The sequence below is a fragment of the Dermacentor variabilis genome, chromosome 3 (genome assembly GCF_050947875.1).
Source record: "Dermacentor variabilis isolate Ectoservices chromosome 3, ASM5094787v1, whole genome shotgun sequence".
NCBI lineage: Eukaryota > Metazoa > Arthropoda > Arachnida > Ixodida > Ixodidae > Dermacentor > Dermacentor variabilis.
In genome coordinates, this window is record NC_134570.1 from 228,547,075 (window position 1) to 228,571,373 (window position 24,299).

At 45.3% G+C, this 24,299-nt stretch overlaps 2 protein-coding genes across 3 annotated transcripts in view; one reads left to right on the top strand and one right to left on the bottom strand.

Moving 5' to 3' along the window:
- The window catches only part of LOC142576686 (glutaryl-CoA dehydrogenase, mitochondrial), an 88,762-nt gene extending 68,977 nt beyond the window's left edge, over positions 1 to 19,785 (top strand). Inside the window, exons 6-9 of one of the 2 annotated variants that reach the window (XM_075686918.1) lie at positions 2,170 to 2,273; positions 12,427 to 12,552; positions 18,399 to 18,559; positions 18,613 to 19,785. In XM_075686918.1, coding sequence (XP_075543033.1) covers positions 2,170 to 2,273; positions 12,427 to 12,552; positions 18,399 to 18,559; positions 18,613 to 18,683 — 462 coding nt within the window. In that variant the 3' untranslated portion in view covers positions 18,684 to 19,785. The remainder of the gene's footprint in view (positions 1 to 2,169; positions 2,274 to 12,426; positions 12,553 to 18,398; positions 18,560 to 18,612) is intronic. The other variant, XM_075686919.1, reaches the window with a different exon arrangement.
- A 2,882-nt stretch (positions 19,786 to 22,667) lies between these two features.
- The window catches only part of Git (ARF GTPase-activating protein GIT1), a 258,810-nt gene continuing 257,178 nt past the window's right edge, over positions 22,668 to 24,299 (bottom strand). The window contains exons 16-17 of the mRNA XM_075686917.1: positions 23,973 to 24,102; positions 22,668 to 22,970 (exon numbers count right to left, since the gene is read on the bottom strand). Of these exons, the coding sequence (XP_075543032.1) occupies positions 22,755 to 22,970; positions 23,973 to 24,102 (346 nt within the window). The 3' untranslated portion in view covers positions 22,668 to 22,754. The remainder of the gene's footprint in view (positions 22,971 to 23,972; positions 24,103 to 24,299) is intronic.

The following is a 24,299-nucleotide window of genomic DNA, read 5'->3' on the forward strand; positions in this document are numbered from 1 at the left end:
TTCTATACTCGCAACATCCCCGTAACAATATCTTCTCAGACATTTCTCACAAAATGTAGGTTGCGTGGGCAAGTGTAACCTGCCATGGTTGCTTAGTGGCTGTGGTGTTGGTCTGCTAAGCACAAGGTCACGGGATCGAATCCCAGCCACGGTGGCCACATTTCAATGGAGGCGAAATGCGAAAACACCCGTGTACTTATGTTTAGGTGCACATTAAAGAGCCCCAGGTGATCTAAATTTCCTGAGTCCCCCACTACAGCGCGCCTCATAATCAGGTCGTGGTTTTGGCACGTAAAACCCCATAATTTAATTTTCTTTTTCTGCAAGTGCAGCTGAAGAGCCTGTGAAAAAAAAAAAAAAAAACATTAGACCTTACACGTTTCCATGCATAGGGCAAGCAGGCACAGAGGGCGCAAGACATTTCATGCGCATCGAAGCGCGAGCACTGCATACTTGGGATGGCCCACGCTTGTGTGCCTGAAGCTACTTCACCCAGCACAGGATATCTAGCTACACAGCACTGCCTTCAAAACCGACACTCAAAGTTCCCATAACATCCTTGGCATCACAGGTGGCACCAACTTTTCTAAAGTTGTTCATTGTACCAAATTACACCGAGAGGAATCTTCTGCAAGTGCCAACCTGCACCGAAATGGCATTTTTGTGAAAAATTGTGCCAAGCCTGTGGCAAAGATGCAGAAAAATGACAGCCTTGTTCCACTGATGCTACCCTCATTTGTAAAACAAACCAAAATGTACAGTGCGCTGTTATCACCATCCAGGAGGTCAATGGAGTGCCATAGTAGCCAGTGTTATCAATCCTCCATTATCTTTTGTCTCTCCAATAGTTGTTCCAATGTACTGCTGTTGTTTTTGCTGCTTGTGCTGCTGCAGTTCTGTATTTTTTTTTTTGTGCTAGTTTGGTATGGAACTCGTTCAATCCTGGTTGAGTACTGTTGCACAACTGCTGCCACATCTTTTGGGGCGTAGTCTTCCTTTCATGTCCTTGTTCTCCGATTTATTATTATTATTCTTTTCTTGCTTGAAGCACAGCAAATGTGCAGTAGCCTCTTGCAAGTCAACATTGTAAATGCAGTTTTATCCATGTGCAGGGAAAGCAATTCTATCAAATGTGAATGAATCTAGTCAGGTAATTTTTATCCCAAAATGCCACATTGATTGATGAAGTTGGCTCCACTGTATTTATTCATTTTTTGAGTTAATATCAAGACCATACGGGGCATACATATAGGTTTGAGACTGCCAAAAGTGTATTTCTGTGGCAAACCAGCTCTTTGCCTCAGCCAACCGAAAGGTCAATGGCTCACCGATTCCTCACCACTGAGGCAGCGATCAGGCAGCAGTGTAACTGCACCATGTCAGTGGTCTACAAACAAGTGGTCTGACAACCACTTTTGCACAGGATGAGTTCAGTTTGCAGTGTAGTATGCATGATAGACTCTGTAATGTTCGAGCGCCACAGGTTTATGTGTAGTGGGGCATTTCCTGGTGAAAATGTGTTCAACTTAGCAGTGCGATTTAGCAAATGGCTGCTAGATAAGAACAGTGCTCCTCGTAAACAACAAGGAAAGCTGCTCTTAACCTGAATTTCACAACACGTGGGATCCTCAGGTTTTTTTTTTCCTCACTTGTCTGGTGGTGTCAGCAACGTGTTGCCAAATTGCCGCATTTACGGATGATGCTGTTGCATGCATAGACGAGAAATTGCTGCTTCGTGGCATCTCGGAAATAATGGTCAGGTAGGTTGAACACACTAACACTCACTTTTATAATAAATGATGCTGCAATATGCTTGAAACGCCATTTCTACTGCACTAATGTCATGGTACTGTGAATTTGTGGCTGTTGATGCAACAATGTGCTGTGAGGGAACATTGGCATTCCAGACATGTTTCAGTTATGGGCATTTCTTGCTGTACACGAGCAAACAACAGCTTTCAGATCGCAAACAAGGGGACAGTGCTGACAGCATACAAGTGCACTGCTTTAGGTGCATTTATAGCAACTATTCTTAGCCAAGCCATTTCACACGGAAGAGTCCACTGTTGCTGAGCTAAGGAATTTGTGTGCACAGAGATAGTGGCAAACAGGTCTGGTGTGCAAGTGTCATGTGCTGTGTGTATCAAACAGAGGATTGGGTGTGTGCAGTCTACATTCCAGTGCCTGACGAGCGCCCGATATGGCATCTCCTGGGGGGCCCTGGGTGCAGCCGAGTTCTGCCTTGAGACAGCACGACAGTACACTCTTGATCGGTGAGTCTTGTCTTCAGCACAGCTCTATATCGACCTGGCTATTACTTATATTGTTACACAGCTGATGCTCACCAAACGGTGATTCTCTTAATAATGGCCAACTGGGAAGGTGCATGCACCACTGTGCACTCTCAGTCAGGCAGCTGCATTTGCCAACCTACTTCGGGTCAGTACCATCCATGCCTCTTACAATGTATCCGCATACAACACACGATTATTCGAACTTATAATTATATATAGTTTGGTCTACCTATACAGTAGACTCCTGTTAATTCGATCCCGACTGAAGGTCATGGTCAGTGCCTATGGAACAGCGCTGGCCCAAGCTTTCCCAAGCTATAGGCCCAAGGCTTCATTATTTTGATCCTGAAAAATTGGCCTTCACTGAATAATTAAAGCTTGACCAGTCAGCATTCACGCGCCTGTCTCCTATGGTGACCCCAATAGCAACCCCTTTAGTATCAATGCCTGTCTCAACGGAGCTTGGAGGACACTGAATGCGTCAAACACACGGCGTCCCTCGTCGAAAACACCTATTTTTGGCATGCCCTAGGAAGATTTTCGTTCAAGCAATAGCCAGAGCTCACAATGTCTGATTACGGTATTTACCCGATTCATGCTTTTTATTTTCTTTTACGAGGAAATTGGGCCGAAAATTGTTTGTGCGGTGCAGTCGGACACAAAACCAAAACCGCCATTTTGGAATTTGTGTGCTTTGCCGCATAACACGAATGTACTGCAGCGAAGCTGACTTTAGGAAACTGGTCATTATTGTGCAACACATATTGGACCCTTGCTCATTTTTCTTGCTAAACAATCGAGTGCGCGTTGGATTTCTGCTTTGTTTAGGAGCTTTACTGTCTTTTCTACGTTAGTTTTTTTTTTACAGTGGACACATAGGAAGTGGGTGCACATTTGATTCGGGGCCATCAAATACTGCCAAATGAATTGGCGTTGTGTATATGACACATTTTATGCATCTTGATTAATTCGACCCGCCGAATAATTCAGTTGATTTCGCCGGTCTTGTCAGGGTTGAATGAACAGAAGTTAACTGTATTATGCAACAAATTCTGATTTTTACAGACCAGTCTAAACGGGCTATCACCTATAATGGACAAAATCTTATGCTATGCAAGCTTTGTCTAGATGGTGCATAGACAACACACTTTGCTGCGGCAATGCGTGCATGTGGCGCTGCACTGCACAGACAAAAATGCTAACGGCAAGCTTGCTGCAGCAGCAAACTGGATGACGCACCACCAACGAAATGTTTTCGGGATGACCACGCAAGTGGCTCACCACTGCCCATGGCACTCGGCTCAGTGTCAACAGTGCCGCTAGTCCTCACCTGCTTGCTTCGAAGCTGTAGCTTTCTGTGCTTCATAAATAACCACTGACAATCACAAAATTAATCCTTTTGAGAATACTCAGGGTGTCTACCAACTGGGAAAACCGGGAATTCTCAGGGATCTTGAGTAGTCTGGAAAAAGTCAGGGAAAACTCAGGGAAATTGTGCCTCTATCAGAGAAAATTAGCGGTAATATTGTTGAAAGGGTCGAAAGTCGCGGGAATGCTGGATCGAGTAACAGACAGGAATCGTAATGAACGTCTTTGACGCCCTGTTGTCCAGATGCCCGATAATTTAGACGGCTTCGCGGCACCACCACGTACTCCATAGAGTCAATGTATCAGAACGTCTGAAATTTCGGACGCAAGAACCCTTCACCGTCTGATTTTCCGGACTTTTTGCCGTGAACGCAGGTCCGAAACTGCATTAATTCGCTGCTGACAGCAGCGAATTTTTCCAATGAAAAACACGGCACACAACGGTAAGAAGCTTAATAGCGAACGTCTAAGCAGCTAGTTCTAGCGTTGCCGCAGTGGTGTGTTACGGCTGCCAGCGGATCTGTGTGCGAGAGCGCCGGTTCGAGTTGGTGAGGTAATCAAAAAGGCAGCGGTGGTGGCTTTGCAATGGCACCGACTGTGCCTTTGTGGTCCTCACGATTGGCTTAGAAGCTTGGAAAGCGCGGTGCGTTGCATAATGCCGGTTCCCGAAAGTCAGCTTCGTCTCTTTACAGAAATCTTACTTGGTGTAGCATACGCAAAAGTATTGCAGTGAAGCATAACAAGAGTGGGAAGGGGCTATTGCCACGGGACACAGTATATATTCCTTAATTATCGACGCATGCATCCGGTATCTCCTGTTACTGTACAAGCATCGATATGCCTAATACGTGTACCGACAGGCCTTCAGAGCGTTTTCGAATGTGCTTGTGGCGGTTCGAGCCCTCAAGGGCAGTAAATAACATGCATTTATTTTTTCCAACTGGCCGATTTTTCGAACGTTTTCGCGGCCCCTAAGGAGTTCGGAAAATCGGACGTGGACTGTGCAACTGACCAAGAAGATGCTTCAAATGTTCCGTGGGGCGAACGAGTGGCGGAAGGAGAACAAGAATAGAAAGAACCTAGACATTGAGGAATGAACAGGAAAGGAAGCGTGCTGCCGCCGTTTTGAAGGAGCTTGAGCTAAAAAAAAAGAAGTGTTCGCTGATATTGAGATGAAGGTGTCCCTCATCCAAACCAAAATAAACTCTTTATAGCAGTGAAATGGAACACTCGGACATCATGCGCGGGCTGAGAGTATGTCAGGACAGATGAGGTTGACCTTATATCTACGAGCTGTTGAGAGAGAATCTCAATTGTGACAAAGTTCGGGCCTCATGTCACTGAGCTTGCTATCAGTTGATAGAAATAGCTCATATTCGAAAATATTTGCTTCTGTATGCATCTATGTTTTATTCGTATTTGAGGATGTTCGACTCGATTTGCAATTCTTTTCGAAGACATTTTATTTGCTGTGCATTTTACTAATCCCTCCTTTCTGTTCTCTTTTTGAATAACATAAGCACTACTCCTTAGTAGTGAAACTGAATTAAGTCGTCTTTTTGTTTTTTTTTCATGTGCTTACTAGAGAGTGACAGTATCAGGCAACGTGGTTTCAGCCCCTCTTGACATAAAACATAGTTTTGCGTCACTCAGGGAATTTTGCAAAGGCACTCAGGGAAAACCTGGAAAACTCAGGGAATTTGAAAATGTCATCTTGGTAGACACCCTGATACTTTATTACTTATCACATCAATTTGCAAAAAAAAAAAAGGAAAAAGGCTATGACACAACAGATGTAGTGCGAAGCTCGTGGTGCTCACATCGTGTGTCACATGCAGTGCAGTGGACGTGACACGCAATGTGAGCATCGCGAGCTTCGCAGTGCACTGCAGCGGGACACAGGCTTCAACTTGCATCGTACGGCAGCTCTCATTCATGCTGCATGTTTGACAGTGGTTGTTGCATGTCACGAAAGATAAAATCAGGACATTGGTTTATTTACCGACTACTTTCTTGTATGAAAAACAAACTATAGATAATGTTTGTGTCATCAGCGACTGCGACGCGCTTCCGGCTTGCCATTGAGCCAGCCGCAATGGCAGAAACTTGTACTCATTTCTTTCACCGAATGGAAGGCTTTGTCAGTCATTGTGGGGGTAGAGTTTATGCTCTTGCACGCGGAAACTGCCATTTGTCGGCAGCCAGCATCTGGAAAACAGCTAAAAGCGAGGCACTGTGCTAGTATGTGTGGTTGTGCAATAAGCATGTAACTCCATTCATCTATTGATTTATTGAATTGAATTTTGTTTGTTTTTGCTTTTTTTTAATCTGCGGATTGCAATACCTCCTTCATTTCTTTCACTCCACTCCCTCTCACCATTCTCTTTCCTTCACCCCTCTCTTGAAGAGCAGAGAATGGGGCAAGCTGGTTGGTCAAGGTTGGGGGCAGAGCAAGGGTTGAAGATTAAAAAAAGAAAAAACGAGACACGGTGCCGATTCTTTTCTCTGTCCCCCTTTTCATTCTGTCACCCCCACTGTTTCACACTCCTCTCTCCTTCACCCTGTCATCCCCTCTCCATCCTCCTCCTCCTCTCTCTCCTTAAAGGGCCCCTGAAACGGTTAGGACAAATTTTGTAGACGCGTAGGGTACAGCTTAAGTAGAACATTCGCACCACAATTTAAGTGAAGCGTTACGTATTAATGGAGCTACAAGCGATTAGAAGTTACCCTCCTCCCCAGCCATGCTTTTCCTCCTCAACTCGTTCGCCGAGCGAGCGGGGCTAAGCTCCGCCTTCACTGGTCCTGCGTCACGATGCGACGTCACATCGTCCACTTCCGTTTGTTTTGGAGCCCGCCCCCGCCCGCGCGAAACCTCTCCGCTAGCCGCTTGGCTGTCGACCCCAAGCGAGAGCTATCGAAGCAGCGTGCGTTGCGAGCATTCTGTCGTAGCGCCGAACGTGTCTGGTATTCCGTTAACCACAGGCAAGCTGGTCATTTCGGCAAATGACTGGAGGCAGAAACTCAAGCTGATGAAGGAACTTTGGCGTAGACGTACGTGAGCGGCCTGATCGGTCTGCACGGTCCAGACACTTGTTGGCGCAGCGCTTAACCAGCCAAACAAAGCGCTAATATTGCTCTAACCAAGTGTAAAACATTTTAAACATTTATAAAAACAATGTGTTGATGATTACACTCCTGTGAAAAATACGCACCAGCAGCAAAGAAGAATACGCTTCATTGCTGCTACTGTGTATGGTTGAGCTCTATGCCACCAGGTGGCTGCACCGTGCAGACCATTCACATTTGCCCTTCTGCTCATCTCGGCTCATCCCGTTACGGCACAGTCAAGCGGCCAGACCCTGTCCCCTTGCGCTTACGTTTGCCCTAATACGGGACTCGCGAAACGCTTTTCCGTTAGTAATCTTCTGGTGTAAAGTGACGGCCACAAATGCACAAATCCTGGCGCCGATCGGATAGCAGCAGCCAGTTCGCTCGTGCGCTGCCTTGCAGAGGGACACGATGTCGCAGCTTGACATATTGCCAGTCGCTACGTTTGCAGTCCACAAGGCAACAAAGTCGAATCATAGTGCTCGCGAAAAGACAGACCAACTCTGACCGCGGAGCTCTCGTCAAAATGGAATACATTGTAACACAGGCAGACGACACTTGCTGTGTGCCGGAAGTGCTTAAGTGTACTGAAAAATTGTTCTTGTGCATTCTCTTTATGCTACTTTCTTTTTATAAAAACAAATTAACTAACATTCCAACTATTACGAAGATCATTTGTTTACCATAAAGTTGGAAAAATTATCGATCACGCGCCCTGGTCAGACAATCGGATAGCTCGCCCCACTGACGTCATATGGGTGATTTCGGTCATATGGGTAGGGGCGGCTTAAAATTCCGCCGAGCAGTGCGCTGCGATCGGCAGCGATGTGCATTTTTAAAACCTTTTAATAAATTACACGCTTTACGCAGAGCACTTAGATGTGTCAATTAATGATCAGAAGGACCTACTCTAACGACTCAGTACGTTTGTAGAAAATCATCAAAAGCGTTTCAGGGTCCCTTTAATCTAGCAAAGTCTGCTGAATTTGGCTGGCATCAGAGCCAGATTTTCAAAGCTAGGGTGCAAGGCCATCTGCGGCCATCATGCAGTGCAGCGGCAGCCACTCTATGAACTGTGGCCCAAGAGGTCACAGGTGTGTTCATTATCATCATCATCATTTATTGCCCCTTAAAGGCCCCTGTCAGGGTATTACATAAGGGGGGAGTGTATACAAGGTAGATAATAAAAACAAAGGTCATAAAAATATAACAATGCAACATAGGGACATAAAAAGAACCAAAGAATGCGATAGTTAAAACAGTGCTTGTCAATATTGTCAATGTTGGCAGTGCTTTCGTAGGAGCGACTTGAACTTACAGGCTTCCCTGTTGTAGTGCTGATCGACCAATCGGTTGCTGTTCCTTTGTTGGCAATTCAGGGTACTTGCGGCTGCCAAGGACTCCTCTCGAAATAAATCACTGGCTACATTGTTGGAGAGTGGGGTACTACCAGAGACGTGCATTACAGGTTACATGCTACCTTGGAACATCTTTTTCCTCGTCTTGCCGCAAAAAACCATGAAACGAATGGCCATCAGAAATGTTACTGTGTCAGGTAACTATGAGGTAGAGAACCGGTCGGCCACCGTTTTGATAAGTCTGCAAGTGTACTGCATTTGGATGCATTTACTTGTTGCGGCACTTGCATCGGTATTGAATAGCACGTCATCCAACTTGCACTCCTGCTTTGTTACACAAAGACGATCACAAAATGTAGACAAAGCAATGAACACATTGTCAGGGCTTTCCCAAGGTGTTTACATGTGGATAAAGGGGCGCAGACAAGGTATTCATGAAGTTGAATGGGCACGGTTGATGCAGGTACTAAGAAGTGCGTGGGAAAGAAAGTGATGTATGTGGTACACAGGCTTGAGGTGTGAAATCAAAGAGCGAGTTTCTTGGCGCGCTACACTTTACTCGAGGTTGCCATGACAGTTACTCTTTAAGTAGGTATGCTGAAGTGCAAGGCGTAGCAAAAAATTGAGATTTTTCCTACTGCTTGTGTAAGCTGCAAACTCCTACCCCACCCATAAGTTTTGTCTCTTCTGGATTGTCCATTTTATTTGACATTTTGAGAAAAATTAGTTCCTAAATTCTGATGTTTTTTAGTGAGGAAATCTTCACTGAGGAAGTCATGGAAAACCAGAAATAGTTGGAAAATTTCCGCAAAGGCTTGCTAGACACCCCGTTTCTGTAAACCTCGAAAGAGAAGCACTGGCTGTCCTCCTTCCACTACGACGTCTAAAGGTGGTGGTCGCTCTGAGCCCTCCTCTTCAACGGTGAACCTTATGGCTTCCTCAGTGCTAATCAAGTGATCCGTGAAGGCAGGCAGCGTGTATTTATTGATGATGCAAAAGCAGTCGTCAGTGTATCAGTGGAGCACCTTCAGGAAAGGGTTAATTAAAGCAAGCCATATTCTGGTTTTCTACTGATTACATTGTGAGATTAGCAATGGTTACTGAAATTCATAGTGGCACTCAAAGTGACCATATGGAGAGCCACCTAATGACCAATGTCAAGAGGAGAAGGGTTGCTTCTAATGCCCTCGCTGAGCACCATCAACTGAGTCAAGTTTCAGTTATCGCCAGGGAAAAGAACCGGGTGTGGCTGCAGTATCTAGAATCTTTGACTATCAGTCAACAACAACTGGCCAAGTCGAAACTGCAGTAATTTCCCGCCTGTCTCTGCAAGACACCTGAACAGATAACCAATGTGAACTTAAGATCAATGTATTGAGCATTTTAGTTTAGTGAAACGGCTTCCATGTGGAAGTTGAGATGTCAACACAACTATGGTCATTGTTCTTTTTTTGTGTTATTACGGTAGGCTCCCTTTAATACGAACTCGAAGGGACCATGAAGATTTGTTCGTCTTATCAGAAAAATAATTGGCAACATGACCAGATTCACCAAATATCTTACTTCAAAACAATAAATGAAGTAGACTTACAAAGGGAGGAAAATGACATAAAAAGCATTTATTTAGCTGAACATAACAGAAAACTTAACAGAAAAAGGAGAAACGAGGCGAAGCGTCGCAGAGGAGGAAGGTAGACGGAGGCGTGCTGGGTTGACCTCCTCTAGCAATTTCTACAGGTTTTGTTTATGATACGGACACACCGACTTCGTCTTGGGATAACATCGTCCTTGCGTACCGTGCACTGTGTGTGCGAGTGAAAGCATGCAATGGTGAGTCAAAGACGGCAGCTCAATCTCGCGTGTGCGTGGGAGGAAAGCAAAGCGAGGAGGAAGGCACGGCGCCGTCTTCCGTCGCGCACACGACACCGAGGCAGGGGAGAAAGGGGGCACGGGTGCTTTGTCTTGAAAGCTTTGGGGGCACAGTCTAGGTGGGCCGAAGGCTCTTAGCTTTATGTGCGCAGTGTTCCCACTGCTCAATTTGCGTTGAAGCGATAGACAGTACGAAGGTCACTTCGCTCGTTGCTGCCACTGCGATTCCTCATGCCAGTGTTTTGACAGCGAGCATCCGTGGTCATAGAGTGTGATGTGTTCATGTTGGCCTGTGCGCGCTGACACCATGCTTGCTAATGTAGTTAGTAAGCGCATGTTTACAAGGGGGTGTTCTAGTCTGGCGGCTGCTGTGTATGGCACAGCTGCGCAAGCCCCGTCTTGAACAAAATCTGTGACGCGGACAGTGTAGGCGTCTAGGTGCACCAAGGGGCGATAGCGTCATGTGCACTATAGCACCCATATGTTTGCATGTCACCCGCGTTCACGTAGTGAAACGTCACTGTAACTTTTTTGTTTCCTTTTGTTTTCACCTCTGTCCACGGGCGCTGTGCGCCGCAGGCACCCTCCTAGCCTGCCAGGTCGGTAGCAGTGGTGGTCACTCCAAATGTTCGTCTTAAGAGGAAGCTTTAGCTTGGGTGCTCCTATCTAAATGCATGTAAAAGGAGAATGCATTTTCCTTGGCAACCACTGCACCAAATTTGGCGAAGTTTGTTGCATTTAAAAGGGAAACTTAAAATCTATTGACTGTTGGGTTCGAATTTTTATTTAAGTCATCAATTTTTCATTAAAAATTGGCAAAAATAGAACATTTTCAGAAAACAAAACTATGAAGTTTACAACTCTAACTCAGCAATGAAAGATGACACCACAATCCTGTGAATTACATACAATAGCACATCTAAAGAGAACAAAATTGATATGTTACACATGAATCTTGAAAAATTCAGTAATATGGAAGTACAGCTTTTGCACAACCCTTGTACACAACGTAACAAATTCATGTAAGATATAAAATGACATATCAAATTTGTCCGCTTTCAATGATCTAATGGATGCCATTTACAGAACTGCAATATCTGTCCTTGATGCAGAGCTGTTAATTCGTTAACTTCATGCTTATATTATTTTTCAAACTTTCCAATTTTTTAAAATTCTTGTAACAAAATTCAGGCCCTAAATTGAAATTCTGCTTCGAGCACTCACTAGAATTTAACTTTCTCTCAAATGCAACAATTTTCATCAAAATTGGTCCAGGGGATATCTCAGAAAAACATTTTTGCGTTTTACATTGTGGGGATTTGGGGAAATCGACGTGCCATTGTGCAGGCGCTTTTAGCTGTTTCTGCAATCCCTACACCTCACGCCCTCCTTGCTCCAAACTGGTTGTCAGCGGTGGCGCTCCACTCGTGATAGTTCGTGGTGAGAGCGGAGCTACGACGTCATGAAGCGGCCCCTGGTGGCTACTCTCGTGGTGTTAGCGTGTCTCTTCTCCCTTGGGACTGCACCGGGTACGTACATGCTTCCTCTCGTCTGCCGACACCTTTGTGACTAGGACTGAGCTCACACACGGCGGCTTTGCCTGTGCGGGGAGCGCGTACCTCGTGTTGATCCCGTCCCGACACTAAGCCGAAGAACAGGTGCCTAGTGCTCGCGTGAGGTCGTACTACGCCAAACCGCACTTATCGGAGGCCCAAGCCGAAGGAGATTGCCCGAGCTCTCGTGAGTTGGCCCGTTGGTTATTGCGAGAGCAAGTAGCATAGCCACCGGGACTTTTCCTAGCGGCGTGTCCCAGCTTGGGGGGGAGCCCGTGCTCTACGTGCTATGGGCGCCCCTGACTGTATTTTTCGCCCTTGGTGCAGGAGCAGGCATTCGTGCAGTGTCGGGTGCCGCTGGATATGATAAACGGTATCGGCCAGCTCGGGGCGGTACAGTGTGTCGCTCGGTAGCCCCTTGCAGCCTGAGCTCGCGCATAGCGGCACTGGAGGCTGACGGCTGACGCGGCCCTCTGGCTCGCTAAGCTCAAACCCGCGGTGGTTGGTACTCCTGTGAGACCTGAAGACCCCACAACATGTATTTGAATAGGCCGCATCAGAGTATGGCTCGAGCTAAAGCTTCCTCTTAACCAAAGAGTACATCTGAGGCAGTTTGTCTTAAGCGGATTTTTTTTTTGCATTCAGTCTATCAAAAACCAAACAACCGTTCCCATGTTGTTCATTATATGTGAGAATTTGGCTTAACGAGAGTTCACTGTAGTACGATAAGCCAATACGAGTTTTCTCAGCATGTATTCATATTGAGTTTTTGTTTTGTCATTTGTGCTTTTTTGAAAAATGTGTTGTGCATGTAAATAAACACCAACTTGATAATTCTTGTTGATGGGGCACCTCGGTTCATTATGAATTATGCAGGCATCAGTTTGGGCGGCCCCTAGCATCTAACCAGCTGGTGCAGAAGAAGTTGGCTGACATGCTAACCGAGATCTCTTTGGGGCTGCAAGCCTGCCTACGCGTGGGTCGCCTCTTTGACCAGGGAAGGTATGTCCAGAAGGCTATGAGGCGTAAATATCCATCCGGAATTTAAACCACAAGGCACTTGCATCATGTACAAAAGCCTCCTTATGTAGCATATCTCGGATGCCAAGTGCGCGATTGGTGAAACCCAGCTTTTAATGAGGTAATGTGTGAAAAAGAAACATTCAGGGAGATTTGCGCACTGTGGCATGGGCTCTTACTTTCAGCAAAAAAGACAAAGGCATCATGCACTGTGGTTCAAATAAGAAAGCTTGTAGCTGTGGTGTAGATACCAGAGCGAAAGCACCAAAACAAGATACAAGTGTTGTGGTTATCCAGTATCTGCATTAGATTAGCCACAATGTTAAGCACATTGTCAAATGAGTTGGTGTGAAAGTCATGTTTTCGGCACCTGAAAAGCTCTTTTTAAATGTTCCATCAGGTCAATGTCTACTCGGGCCTTATACAAAGTTGCACCGCTAAGCGTAAAGATGATATCTTCCTGTGTAGTGAAGGTGTCTTTTACTGTATTGTTTTGTCATGCAAGAGTGTCAAACTGGGCAGTGCCTAAACGAACACCTTCGAGAACATAGGAGTATTGTAGGAGGGGTTGTTAGTGGACGCTTTGGGGTGGCATTGTTACGATTGTAGTTTGCAAGAGAAATCACAGAAGCGCAAAAAATTTTGAAATGGAGTAACAAGTGTGAATGTGGCTTAGCTACCCTTGTCAAGAAAGGAGTGCGATTTCCTATCATGAAACAAGTGACACATTTGGTAGGATGTTTTCTGCAGATTGTATTTTTTGTGCCACGCTTCTGCTAATCTTCCTGTTTCCTGTTGCAAAGCACATTTATACCGGCCCTCAGGAAAATAATGTTCAGTCAGCGCTGTGCATGTCTACCCTGTTGTCAATGTCTAGTGCTTTGGGAAAACACCAGGTATGCAAAACAAACTAGCCCAAAGTTCAACCTTGGTGAACGTTAATTGAAAGCCCAGCTTCCTGAAAAAATAAAACACCATTCCACTCCTTTCCTTGCATGTGCACACAAATGTATGTATATGTAAATTCAGCAACATTTTTAGGCAAAAGTGTGCACTTGCCAATTCTCCTGAGCTTTTATTTAAGTTTATCAACTCGGGCTCCTTCTGTGATTTTAGGAATGCTTGTAAAGTACAGTTAAGCCTCGATATGACGAAGTAGGTAAAATCGGCAATTTGCTTCGTTATATTGAAATTTCGTATTGAAATTAAACTTTTTATGCAAATAAGTACAATCACCGATTGATTTTTTTCTTACACAGAAAGGGGCCGCAAAATTTTCTAAATTATCAGGCAATCGAAAAAAGCTAACTTGATTGAGAAAACAATTCCCTTTGATGAATGATGTGGTTTCATGTCATGTCAATGATATCTTCACATCGGCGGTACGAATTAAGTGAAGCCAGCCACACTTTCGCATGCACTCCACCCCAGCAGCATCGCCCGCACTGAGACGGCGCTATCATGAAAAGTGGTGGCAGCGGGGATTGCTTCATCTACCTCAAGCCCCAGCAGGTCGCCGAAACTTGACATTATGCAACCTCAAATACTACATGTGCAGGAAAACAGATTACATGATGCCATGCCATCTTGACATGCCCACCCTTTGCGCACGCGGCAGGCTACCTCTAAAGCAGGGTGCGCGGCTGCGTATGCGCTCAGCCATGCTTACAGCCATGCGCAGCGATAGCTGAGACGCGCGCCAATTGAAGTTCGTTATATAGAGGTTTAACTCTATTGCAAAACATTTTACCGTCAGTCTCCAACCATGTGCCTTTGAACTCATTTAATGGTGAAAGGACACCAGAGGTGCACTTTCATCAAGCAAGTTTATTCAGACAGGTTCTTGATGCAGGCAAAATCAGCAACAGCATGGGCACTGAGATCTATCTAAAATATTCACAGACAATTCCGTTACTCCCTAATGTGAAATTTGAGCGCAGCCCTATACGTGTTTTCATTTCACAATATATTGAATGGCGCAGACAATCTGGCTTGTTCGGCATGTTGCAAATGGAACGAAACGTGGCACGACTGCCTCACGAATTTGGAGATAGCTAGAGCCAGCGGGTGGGTGATGTGTGGGCGCGATTTACAGCAGCTGCCGCCGACAGACCTCCCAGACGACGCGCGCTACTCTGGCGCCATCTTGTAGTAGCCATCGCCGCACTACGCTTTTCTTTTCACGCTTTCGCCATACTGTCCTCCGCTTTCTGCCTCTTGGTTTTGCTGAATCCTCCTCTTTGCTTTCCTCCTCGTGTCTTTCATTCCCCACTGCACTGCACATTTCCTTTCATCTTTCACTGCTCGTTCGCTCGATTATGCCGCCGACACTCACCGCATGAACAGCTGCCTGAGAGCTGCGTCCTAAAGCAATGTGTTGCTGTTCCAAGTTTGCTGCTGCTTATGTGCTGCATGTAGAGATAAGTAGGGTGTGTATGTATCCCTCTATCACTAATGAACCATTCATTACATTGTTCTCATTGTCTGTTGATTTTATGTAGTTGTGACTTACAAAACTCGAGCCCTCTCTCTCCTCGTTCATTACATAATGAGGGTCTCATTTCTGGCAGCTTTGACGCCTTCAGGTAGCATACGAGAGTTCAGTTGTTCAGTTGCCAACCGATTCAGTTGCCAACCGATTTTCCAGACCTCGCAGGACTGAAAAATAGTAAAAAATCTAACAGCCCGAAAAGAAGAAAAAAATCTAGGCTTCAAAAAGTAAATGAACAAAAATATTTAGGTGTCATGATTGCTTCAAACCTCAGATTGGATGCGCATATTTCTAATATTACTTCATTTGCTCTGCTCAAGCTGTTTTATCTTCACAGGTGCCTCCGGCTGACTCCTCAATCTACCAAGCTTTTAGTCTATACTACATATGTGAGACCGATATTAGAATATGCTAACACAGTATGGTTTCCTTATACAGTCACTAAAATTAAAAAACTAGAAAATGTACAGAGGAAGGCTGCAAGATTCATCTCCCACAAATATGTTAAGTTCTAGCCTCCAAACACTGGTGATTAGAGCAAAACAAGCGTTCCTGAAATTTTTTTTCCAGCTACTTCACAACTATTATAAAATTGACATATCATTGTACATTCATCCGTCAGAATCCCGCGTAACATGGCACAAAAATTCACACACTGTAAGAGTACTTTTACCACAATGAGACTTTCAAGAACTTTTTTTGCACTTGCTGTCATGGAATGGAATTGTTTAGATCGCTCGGTTACTAATGCGAATTCATTATCAGGCTTTGCCTCAAAAAATAGAAAATGTCATCTGTTAATGCCATAACACTCGCAGCCCGAGAGGCAATTCGCCATCATTGAAAGCACGTTAGTGGCCGAGTGCTCACAACAGAGTGTTTTCAGGTTTGCTGTTATCTTTTGCTGTTGATCACTTTGGTTTATCTGGGTTATGTGTGCTTTGTATATTATTTCTATTACAAGTGTGTATAAGTTATAAGCATTACAAGTGTGTTTACAGAACTTCAGCTCGGCATTCTTTCCTAATTATCGTTAAGGAAACTTAAGTATAAACCCCATGCAAGCGATCTTGTGTGGGACAGCGACAAGCGATGCGATGGAGATGGCTGTCGCGCTCGCTCGTCGCCTACAAGTCGTACCCCACGCGAGCGACTATATTGAGCGACGTCTCCTCGGGGTGGCCAGTATGGGGGCAGCAACATACGTGCCGAAGCTAGCGTGACCCGTGCTTTATCAACTTAAGTTGACGTGTTTTACTGTAAAAAGCAGCATAAAGTATTTCTGAAGGTCTTGCAGTAGGTTCCCATCCTTGTACGTATAGAAACTCAATCGTTAGTAAAGAGAGAGACTAAAGTAGAGATTCCATGAAGCCGCATAAAGTCTCTACTTTCTTGCACAGTGAGTGCCCACCAGATTGCCGCGCCTTTTCCGTTGATGTCAAAGACTTGTACTATTCGTTACCAAGTAACCTGATTTTAGAGGAAGTCGGTGATTGCATCGATAAGTACGGCGTAGTTAAGTTTCAAAATGCCTGTGGAACAAGCATCGGCAGCTTCATGGAAATGCTCACTTACTACCTAAAATCCACATTCATTTGTCATGACAATAAGGTTTTAATTCAAAAGCAGGGAGTGTGTATAGGTTCATGTTTGGCACCCATACTTAGCGACATTTTGTTGGCACGCTATGACAGGAGCTTACTCGCTCGCCTACAGCTGACGACCGCAAGAATATTTCGCTTTGTAGACGACATTTTAGTATTTTATCCAGTTGACCCTTGTGACACGGAGTTAACCTCCAAGACAATTATTGACGCCTTCAGTGCGATTATGAAGAATTTTACATTAACAACGGAAGAGCCCGCTAATGACCGTTTAGGGTTTTTAGACATTGAGATTGTTTTTAAACCTCATCACGTGTGCTGGAGCCACTCGCCTTGCTCAAAGAAAGGGCTTCTCCCATTTTCGTCCGCTCACTCCAAACGCGTAAAATGAGGCATCGCTAAGGCATGTTTGCGAGCTGCTCTGAAGCGCTCGTGCGAGCACTCTGTTGAACAGAGCGTTTCAGCGTAAGTCAACAGACTAACATCAGCAGGCTACCCGACCAGCGTTTTGTGCAGTACTGCTGGTGACCTTGTAAAAGAGTTAAAAAACGCTGGAAAACAAACTTTGCAGTCACCGCCTTCGAGATCTAGGCTTGCCGTCATTCCTTATGTACACCGTGTTTCCCATAACATTATGAAAATTGCGGCCAAGGCAGGAGTGAGGGTGGTGTGCAATGCCCCTAATAAACTGAGCGGGTTGTGCAAAATAGTCAATAGGGAGGATACTGTCGCGCGCAATAGCTGCTATAAGAATCATGTTCGCGGCTTTATTAACTGTACAACGCAGGTCGTCTATAAAATCCTGCTTGATTGTAAACGTTGTTATATCGGGCAAACGGGGAGGTGCATTAATGATCGCCTGCACGAGCATGCTGCTTCACTAAAAGGGAACTCGTACAGTCATCTACCTGCGCACTGTAAGACATGTGGTTGCACCCCGATCTTTAAGTGCAAAATAATCGGCAGATATAGCGAAAAGCGTGCGCGGAAAATCTTTGAAGCACTTTGCATATTCAAAAGTGCCGACGCGTGCATCAGCTCTGCGTCCCTCACGCTCTCAACAAAAGAAATTGATTATCTTCAAGGCTGACACTTATCCTTGTTTTTCTATTCTTTGTCACCTTCATGATGTATTTATATGCTGCTTCTGTAAATAAAGCATTTGGTTGCTAGTCAGCGCTCTGTCCTGTTTACTCGCTTGTCCTGTGTTGCGCTGTTCCTGTTTTTATTCTAAAGATGAACCAGCCAGCCCCATTGAACACACTGCTAACATTTTATAAATTATAGGGTTTATGCCACATACTATTTGTACATATGTCATGTTGCAACTGCCCCAGCCCTGAGCAGTGCTGGCTAACGCTTTCGGGGGCCAATCTCCCCAGAACGTCGACCGAAGAAAGTGGACGGTCCATTGGTGGAGCATTGCATGCATAATACAGAGTGCGGGTTCAGCTCCCATTGGCATTTCATTTCTCCTTTGCTCATTAATTTTAAAATTTGATTGAAAAAGTGCAGTTGATTTCCTTTGTGCTTTCCTTGGCTTCATATGTTTGTTACTCACAAAGTTAAAATACTTGCGCCTCTTGTTTTCTGTGATTCTTTCTGCTCAGGGCATTTAAAGTTGATCCTTAATGTTTACAATGACTTTACATTTTTACATGATTCATTCACCGCATCGAAATGGGTCCTACTTGCCCGAGATATGCACAGAGCAGTTTTGATTGTGCTTTCAGCCTCTGCCCGGAGATGGTGTCGCTGGTTAAACGCAACTCGTGTGGCAAAGCCCTGGACATTGCCCGCACTGCCCGTGACATGTTGGGTGGCAATGGCATCAGTGACGAGTACCACATCATCCGCCATGTGATGAACCTTGAAGCAGTCAACACATATGAAGGTGACTCCATCACTCTTCCCTTGACACATGAGCTACAACTCTTACTTTTGCAGGAACCCACGACGTGCATGCACTGATCCTGGGAAGAGCCATCACGGGAATTCAAGCATTCTCAACAGATTGACTAGGAAGACACATTTCTTGATGAGCGCTGTGCAGTAAAGCTTATTTTTACTCAACTAAAGCCCATTTTACTTGGTACAGTTCAGCGTTGTGATGAAATGCAGCTTGAGCATGGACGGAATTCAGTAGATTGCCAGCATTATCTATTATGAGGAAATTTACAGCACTACGTGGCAAAGAACTACAGAGATGAGACAAGCGCTCGAGTGCATGCAGAATGGAACCATACTATGTGAGGCTTTGAAACACTAGCTTCTTTATTTTTCACCATGTATTTTGTTTGGTGTGCAAGTATGAACTGATCGTGTTACCACTAGATGAGTATTTTACATTGATAATCTAGCCACAAGGTCAAGGCCCTGGCATTTTCATTGTCACTACTTGGCAACGTCATTTAGCGACAGGCGTCATGTGTAGCAACATGATCATACAGCCTCAGTATTAATATTCTTAACAAATGTAAACGTGTTTAGTTCCCACAAGAGGTTATGTTATATCCATTACTATCCATTACTTCAATATAATGATTGTGTGCCCTCACGACCAAATTTGCCCTCAGGTGATGAGTTACCACTAAGTAAGCTACAGCGCATTGTGGAGGATTGTTTCCTGCCTCATCTCAACACTTTCAGAGTTTGTCGAAGGGCACAGCTGAAAGCCTCCGGTTTCATGGAACGCTCATCGCTGCAGACAAAGGACACATAATGTTCCTTACAACAAAAAGGCAGTTTTTTTTTATGTTGGTGTCCTGCAATGAGTGTTGCATGAAATCAGTAGTAGAGTGCTCTGAAATCCGCTTTCCTGCAAGGTAGCAATCAAGGGCTTGATGACACCCCTCAAAATTAGTTGACTCAGAGCATTTTCAAGCCCACCTCAGATGCCTACCATCGTGCTGTAATCATTCAAGAAATTGCTGTTACATATCCAAGAGGTACAAAAAGAGGGCTTCTTTGATTCATGAAGATTAAACGGGACAAGTGGCAGCCAACGAATGTGTGCAGTGTTAGTACTGCATATTCTGTTTCTTGAAATCGTCGGAATCACAAGCGAAAATTCGTGGAAAGTATTTGTATTTGGAGTAAAAAGTTGATTTTGTGAGTGCATGTGCTTAGATTGTGTCAAAATTGTGAAAATCTGATGGATTGTGCAACCTTGTGGATTCAATTCAGCGATGCGACTAGTGCAGGCAAGCACTTCCGAACCCCTTCTTCCCTTCCAGGCACAATCTATTCGTGCCAATTATCAACACTTCTTTAAGAGCAAGTTTGCTGGCAATTACATTAGAACCCTGCTGTTGCGTTCCTTGGTACTGCGTTTTCCTGGCTGTTAAAGGGACACTAAAGGTTACTATTAAGTCAACGTGGACTGTTGAAATACCATCCCAGAAACCTCGAAAAGCTTGTTTCGTGCCAAGGAGAGACTTATTTTAAGAGAAAATGCGTTATGAAGCGTCTGCGTACCTCTAGCGCAGTTCAAATCGCCCGCCCTCCGATCGAGGAGTACTGACATCATGGTCTCATAGTGACGTTGCGCCATCGGTGAGTAGAACGGCGTCCGCAGACGGCGCTACGGCTTTTCTGCGCAAAACGCAAACGCGCGGCCAGAAACAGAGCCAAGACAGAGCCGACACGAGAGCGAAAGCGGGAGTATGGTGGCTAGCGGAAGGAGAAACGCGCGACCATAAGCTGGTACTTCATTCTATGACGCAAACTTCGACGCTCGTCGCAATGGACCCTGACAACGACAGATTGGCTCGCGATGGTGGGCTCAACTCCAGCGATTTAAGCACTGACGAGCGCGACCTGCTGCTGAGGGCTCGCGCTGCCGGCGTCGTTGCGTACTACGACGGCGGCCTCGACACCGGCTCTCCGGAGCGGGAAAGCAACGAGGGCTTCCCACGACATCACATGGACGTGGCATTCTCGCTGCTTCTTCCAAATGAAAGTTTCGCGAGCCAGCAGAACCCTCACAGCACGGCGCGATAACGAAACTATTGAAACTCAAAAGTGTGCCCGGTGCAGAGTCGAGCGAAAACGAAACCCTTCGACCACCCATATTACTGAAGGGTAACGTCAAAATGTTATTTTTTCTTAGAATCGAATAGACGTAGACAAGTAGCATTTTTTTCCGTCTTATAATCGAATGAAATGATATTTTTAATACGAGTAGTTGAGCATTAGTAACACAAATTATGAGGAGTGCTTTCGTCATCTGGCTAGTACCGGAATGTCGCTGGGGGGTCTCAAATCGTGTCATGCATTTACCTCAATTTTTTGGTTACTAAAGCTCTGTTCGCGATTATATTGACGCCTTAGACGTTCTAGAACATTGCTCTACCACTTTAACTTGAGTTTCTGGTAACCTTTAGTGTCCCTTTAAGTCATTCACGGCCGGTCCTGGCATAACTCACATTGGGAAGCTCGCTGTTGCGTCGCAACTGTGGGACTGTTCCCGCATCATACGTTGCGAACTGCAATGTTGACTTTTCATATAGCTTGGCTTGATGGTGGGATTCGCCACCCAAAGATGATGCATTTTCGGTTTCCGCCAGCAAAAGTGTTGATATAAAGATGGTGTCTATGATGCGCTGGGGCCCTAAAATTGGGTTTGGCGCATACATAGTATGTGCCAAAATATGTTCCGTTTAATATGCAAGGGTGATAACACCGTTGCCACAGGCTGTATGCTGTATGTAGAAGTGAAAGCTTGCGAGGGCAGCCTACAATCGCAGCTCAATCTTGCGAGCGCAAGTGTGGAGGAAGCGCGCCGTCTTCCGTCGTGCGTGAGGCATTGGGCACTGTACTCTGGGGCCAACTGCATATTGCGTGGTGCCAATTCCAATGATTCCCTTTAAAGGGCAATCTTGGAAACATTAAGGTTGCTGTTTTGCTATGGCTCAGACTCCCAATATATGGAAGCGAGCACTGATAAACTATCATTAATTAAAGGAACATAATTGCCCGGCCCTGTTCGTACATTTGAATACAATGTGCACAGTGATGTTCAGTGCTGGTAAGCTTTGTGGGGGATGGTGCCGGCCCAGAGTCCCAGCCAGCAGAGCTGGCTTCATGCGAATCATTTCAGGTCTCTGTCTTTTTTTGAGAGTCGAGCCCAAGAACCTACGGCCCTACTGCAATAAGTGCCGAATCCCCAACTCACTTTTTCTAAGAAAGCAACCCCACACCCTTCGGACACTTTCAACAGAACTGTAACTTCTGTATGATTTAGCCAATGACTAGTGTGATATTTGCTGAAGCTATATCCTGCTACACATGGCAAGTGCATGATGTTAAATAAAAACAAAACACTGACAAAAAGAGCCCACCCACAAATTTCATTGCTGGTTCAGCTGTTTTAGCAAATCAGTACACATGGAAAGTTTCCTTGATATTTTTGTGTATCCAGAACAATACAAAACTGATGTTGCAGGTCTAAATGAGCATAGTCCAGCCACTCTGTGGTTGGACTAGTTTATTAACTATGGTTATGTCAGCCATACCAAAACTCTGAGCCTAAAAAGCTCATTCACAGAACTGACAGTGGTTGCTTCACCAAGGAGTGACGATGACCGATATTCTCAATTGAAAGTGCCCTTTGCCACCCCAAAATGTCTTGCGATCGGTTCCATTCGTGTCTGCATCTGCTTGCACTGCCGTTGCCCCGTAAAATAAGCTAAATAAGCGTCCGTATATACAGACGTCTTGTTCCTGCGCTGCTGATTGCTTTAGCAAGTTTTAAGTTTGCTAGTGCAGTCGCACAACTGGACAACCGTGCAATGAGTGATTGAACCAAGCCGGTTGCTTCATTACCAAAAGCAACTGTTTGTGAGTAGTATTTACGACCGGTTGCTTTGTGGCATTGCACTAGAATATTTGTGACCAACTTGTCCGCATGACCTGTGCGAGTTGCTGATGTAAATGAGCCCTATTTCAAGGCAGTGGCAGAGCTAGGAATTTTTTTCAGGGGAGGGGGCAGGAGGCGGGTGTTGGTGCGCATCGTTTAATGCCAGGTATCCTAGTATGCAGAAGTTTCAAGGGGAAGGGGGCTTGGTTTGCCCCCCCCCCCCATGGCTTCAAGGTGGAGGTGCGGCAGGATATGCCTGGACAAGCTCCTTGGCCCCCTTGGCCACCTCATAGGCCCCCTGGATGAGTTGGCCACCTTCGAGGCCGTTGGATGCCCACCGCTCCAGCTGCTGTGCACTGCCCACCAAACGAGCAAGGGCACCGCTCACTGCACCACCTGGAGGCTGCTGCCCACCGCCAAACAGAGAACCCATGCCCAGCACTGCCTGCACACACAAAACCAGAGGGGTGGTGCCTTGCTCGGCGAGCCTTGTGTCTACGAGCGAAAACGTTAACACATCCGTGCTACTTCTTAGTACACATACACCAAGATCAGTGTCAGCTGAGGGCGTGGCCAAAAGACCTGCAAGAATTTCCAAATATAGTACTACTATAGTACGAAAGTTCCTTACAGCTTTGTCAAATACAAGACCTTAAAATCTGTTTTAAGGGTCTCACTAACACTTGGTGGATTTTTAATGTATTAGGAGTCGCTTCAACTGAAACTTTAATCACAATCAACACATGCAGTCTAATTAACTCATCTTTCTGCTTGCCTGAGGTGTTCCAAAGCACTTGTGACACTACATCAGTTGCAACATTGTGGTTCCATGTACAGCATTTCATTTGTAAATTTTGCATTAGCTATAACCATTAGTGTTTCGTTCTCGAGATGGCATTGGACAGTCACACGGTATGCTAGGCCATAGGCTGAAATCTTAATTTTTCCCCCTTGCACTGAGCCATATTTGTGGCACAAAACAAAACAAAATTTGAAATGTGCCAAATATTACAACGGAGGCACAGCTGGGCCTGCGATTCCTATAGTTCTTGCCACAAAAAAAGACACAGGCACCACAACTTCCTCCAGATAGAAACATGCACAACACAACAATCACATCATGGAACGAACTGAAAGGAAAGCAGGGCCACAATAATGCAACAATTCTTTTCTTTTTCACAATTTGTCAGTGGTGTGAGCTCTTCTCCCCCAAAATTATTGCCCCAATCAGCTGGTCGGGAGCAGTGAAAGAAGTGAGCAAAAGTAATCACTACATTATATCAGCCCGGATCTTGCTCAGTCAAAATCTCATCAGGCTTGGACACCACAAAGGTCACCTGTCAAAAAAGGCTAGCGCAAGCTTTTCTACGACATCTTCAAAGCTGCACACGTACCTACTTTATAGCAACTTGCCTTTCTGTGAGTGAAGTGCCCAAACCTTTCTCACCTGCAAAATGTTCTGTGTGCAGGGCAGAAAGGCATCGCGATTTCCGCCTTGCGCGCATGCCAGCAACTTGTGGATGCAGCGCGTGATGTTCTCCGTCTGGGCCAGCACTTCCTGGTATGTCGGCAGAGAGCTGCATACAATCGGCACGGGGTTCACTCACATGATTACCAACAAGTGGAGAACACAGTAAGATGAGTTCATCGCTATGGGAACTGTAGAACAAATGTAATATACTCAGCATATGAGCAACAGTCTCCATCTGCCTGTTAACTTCTACCAGAGTAAGGTAGCCCTCCATACAATGGGTGATCACCACTCCCCATTTCT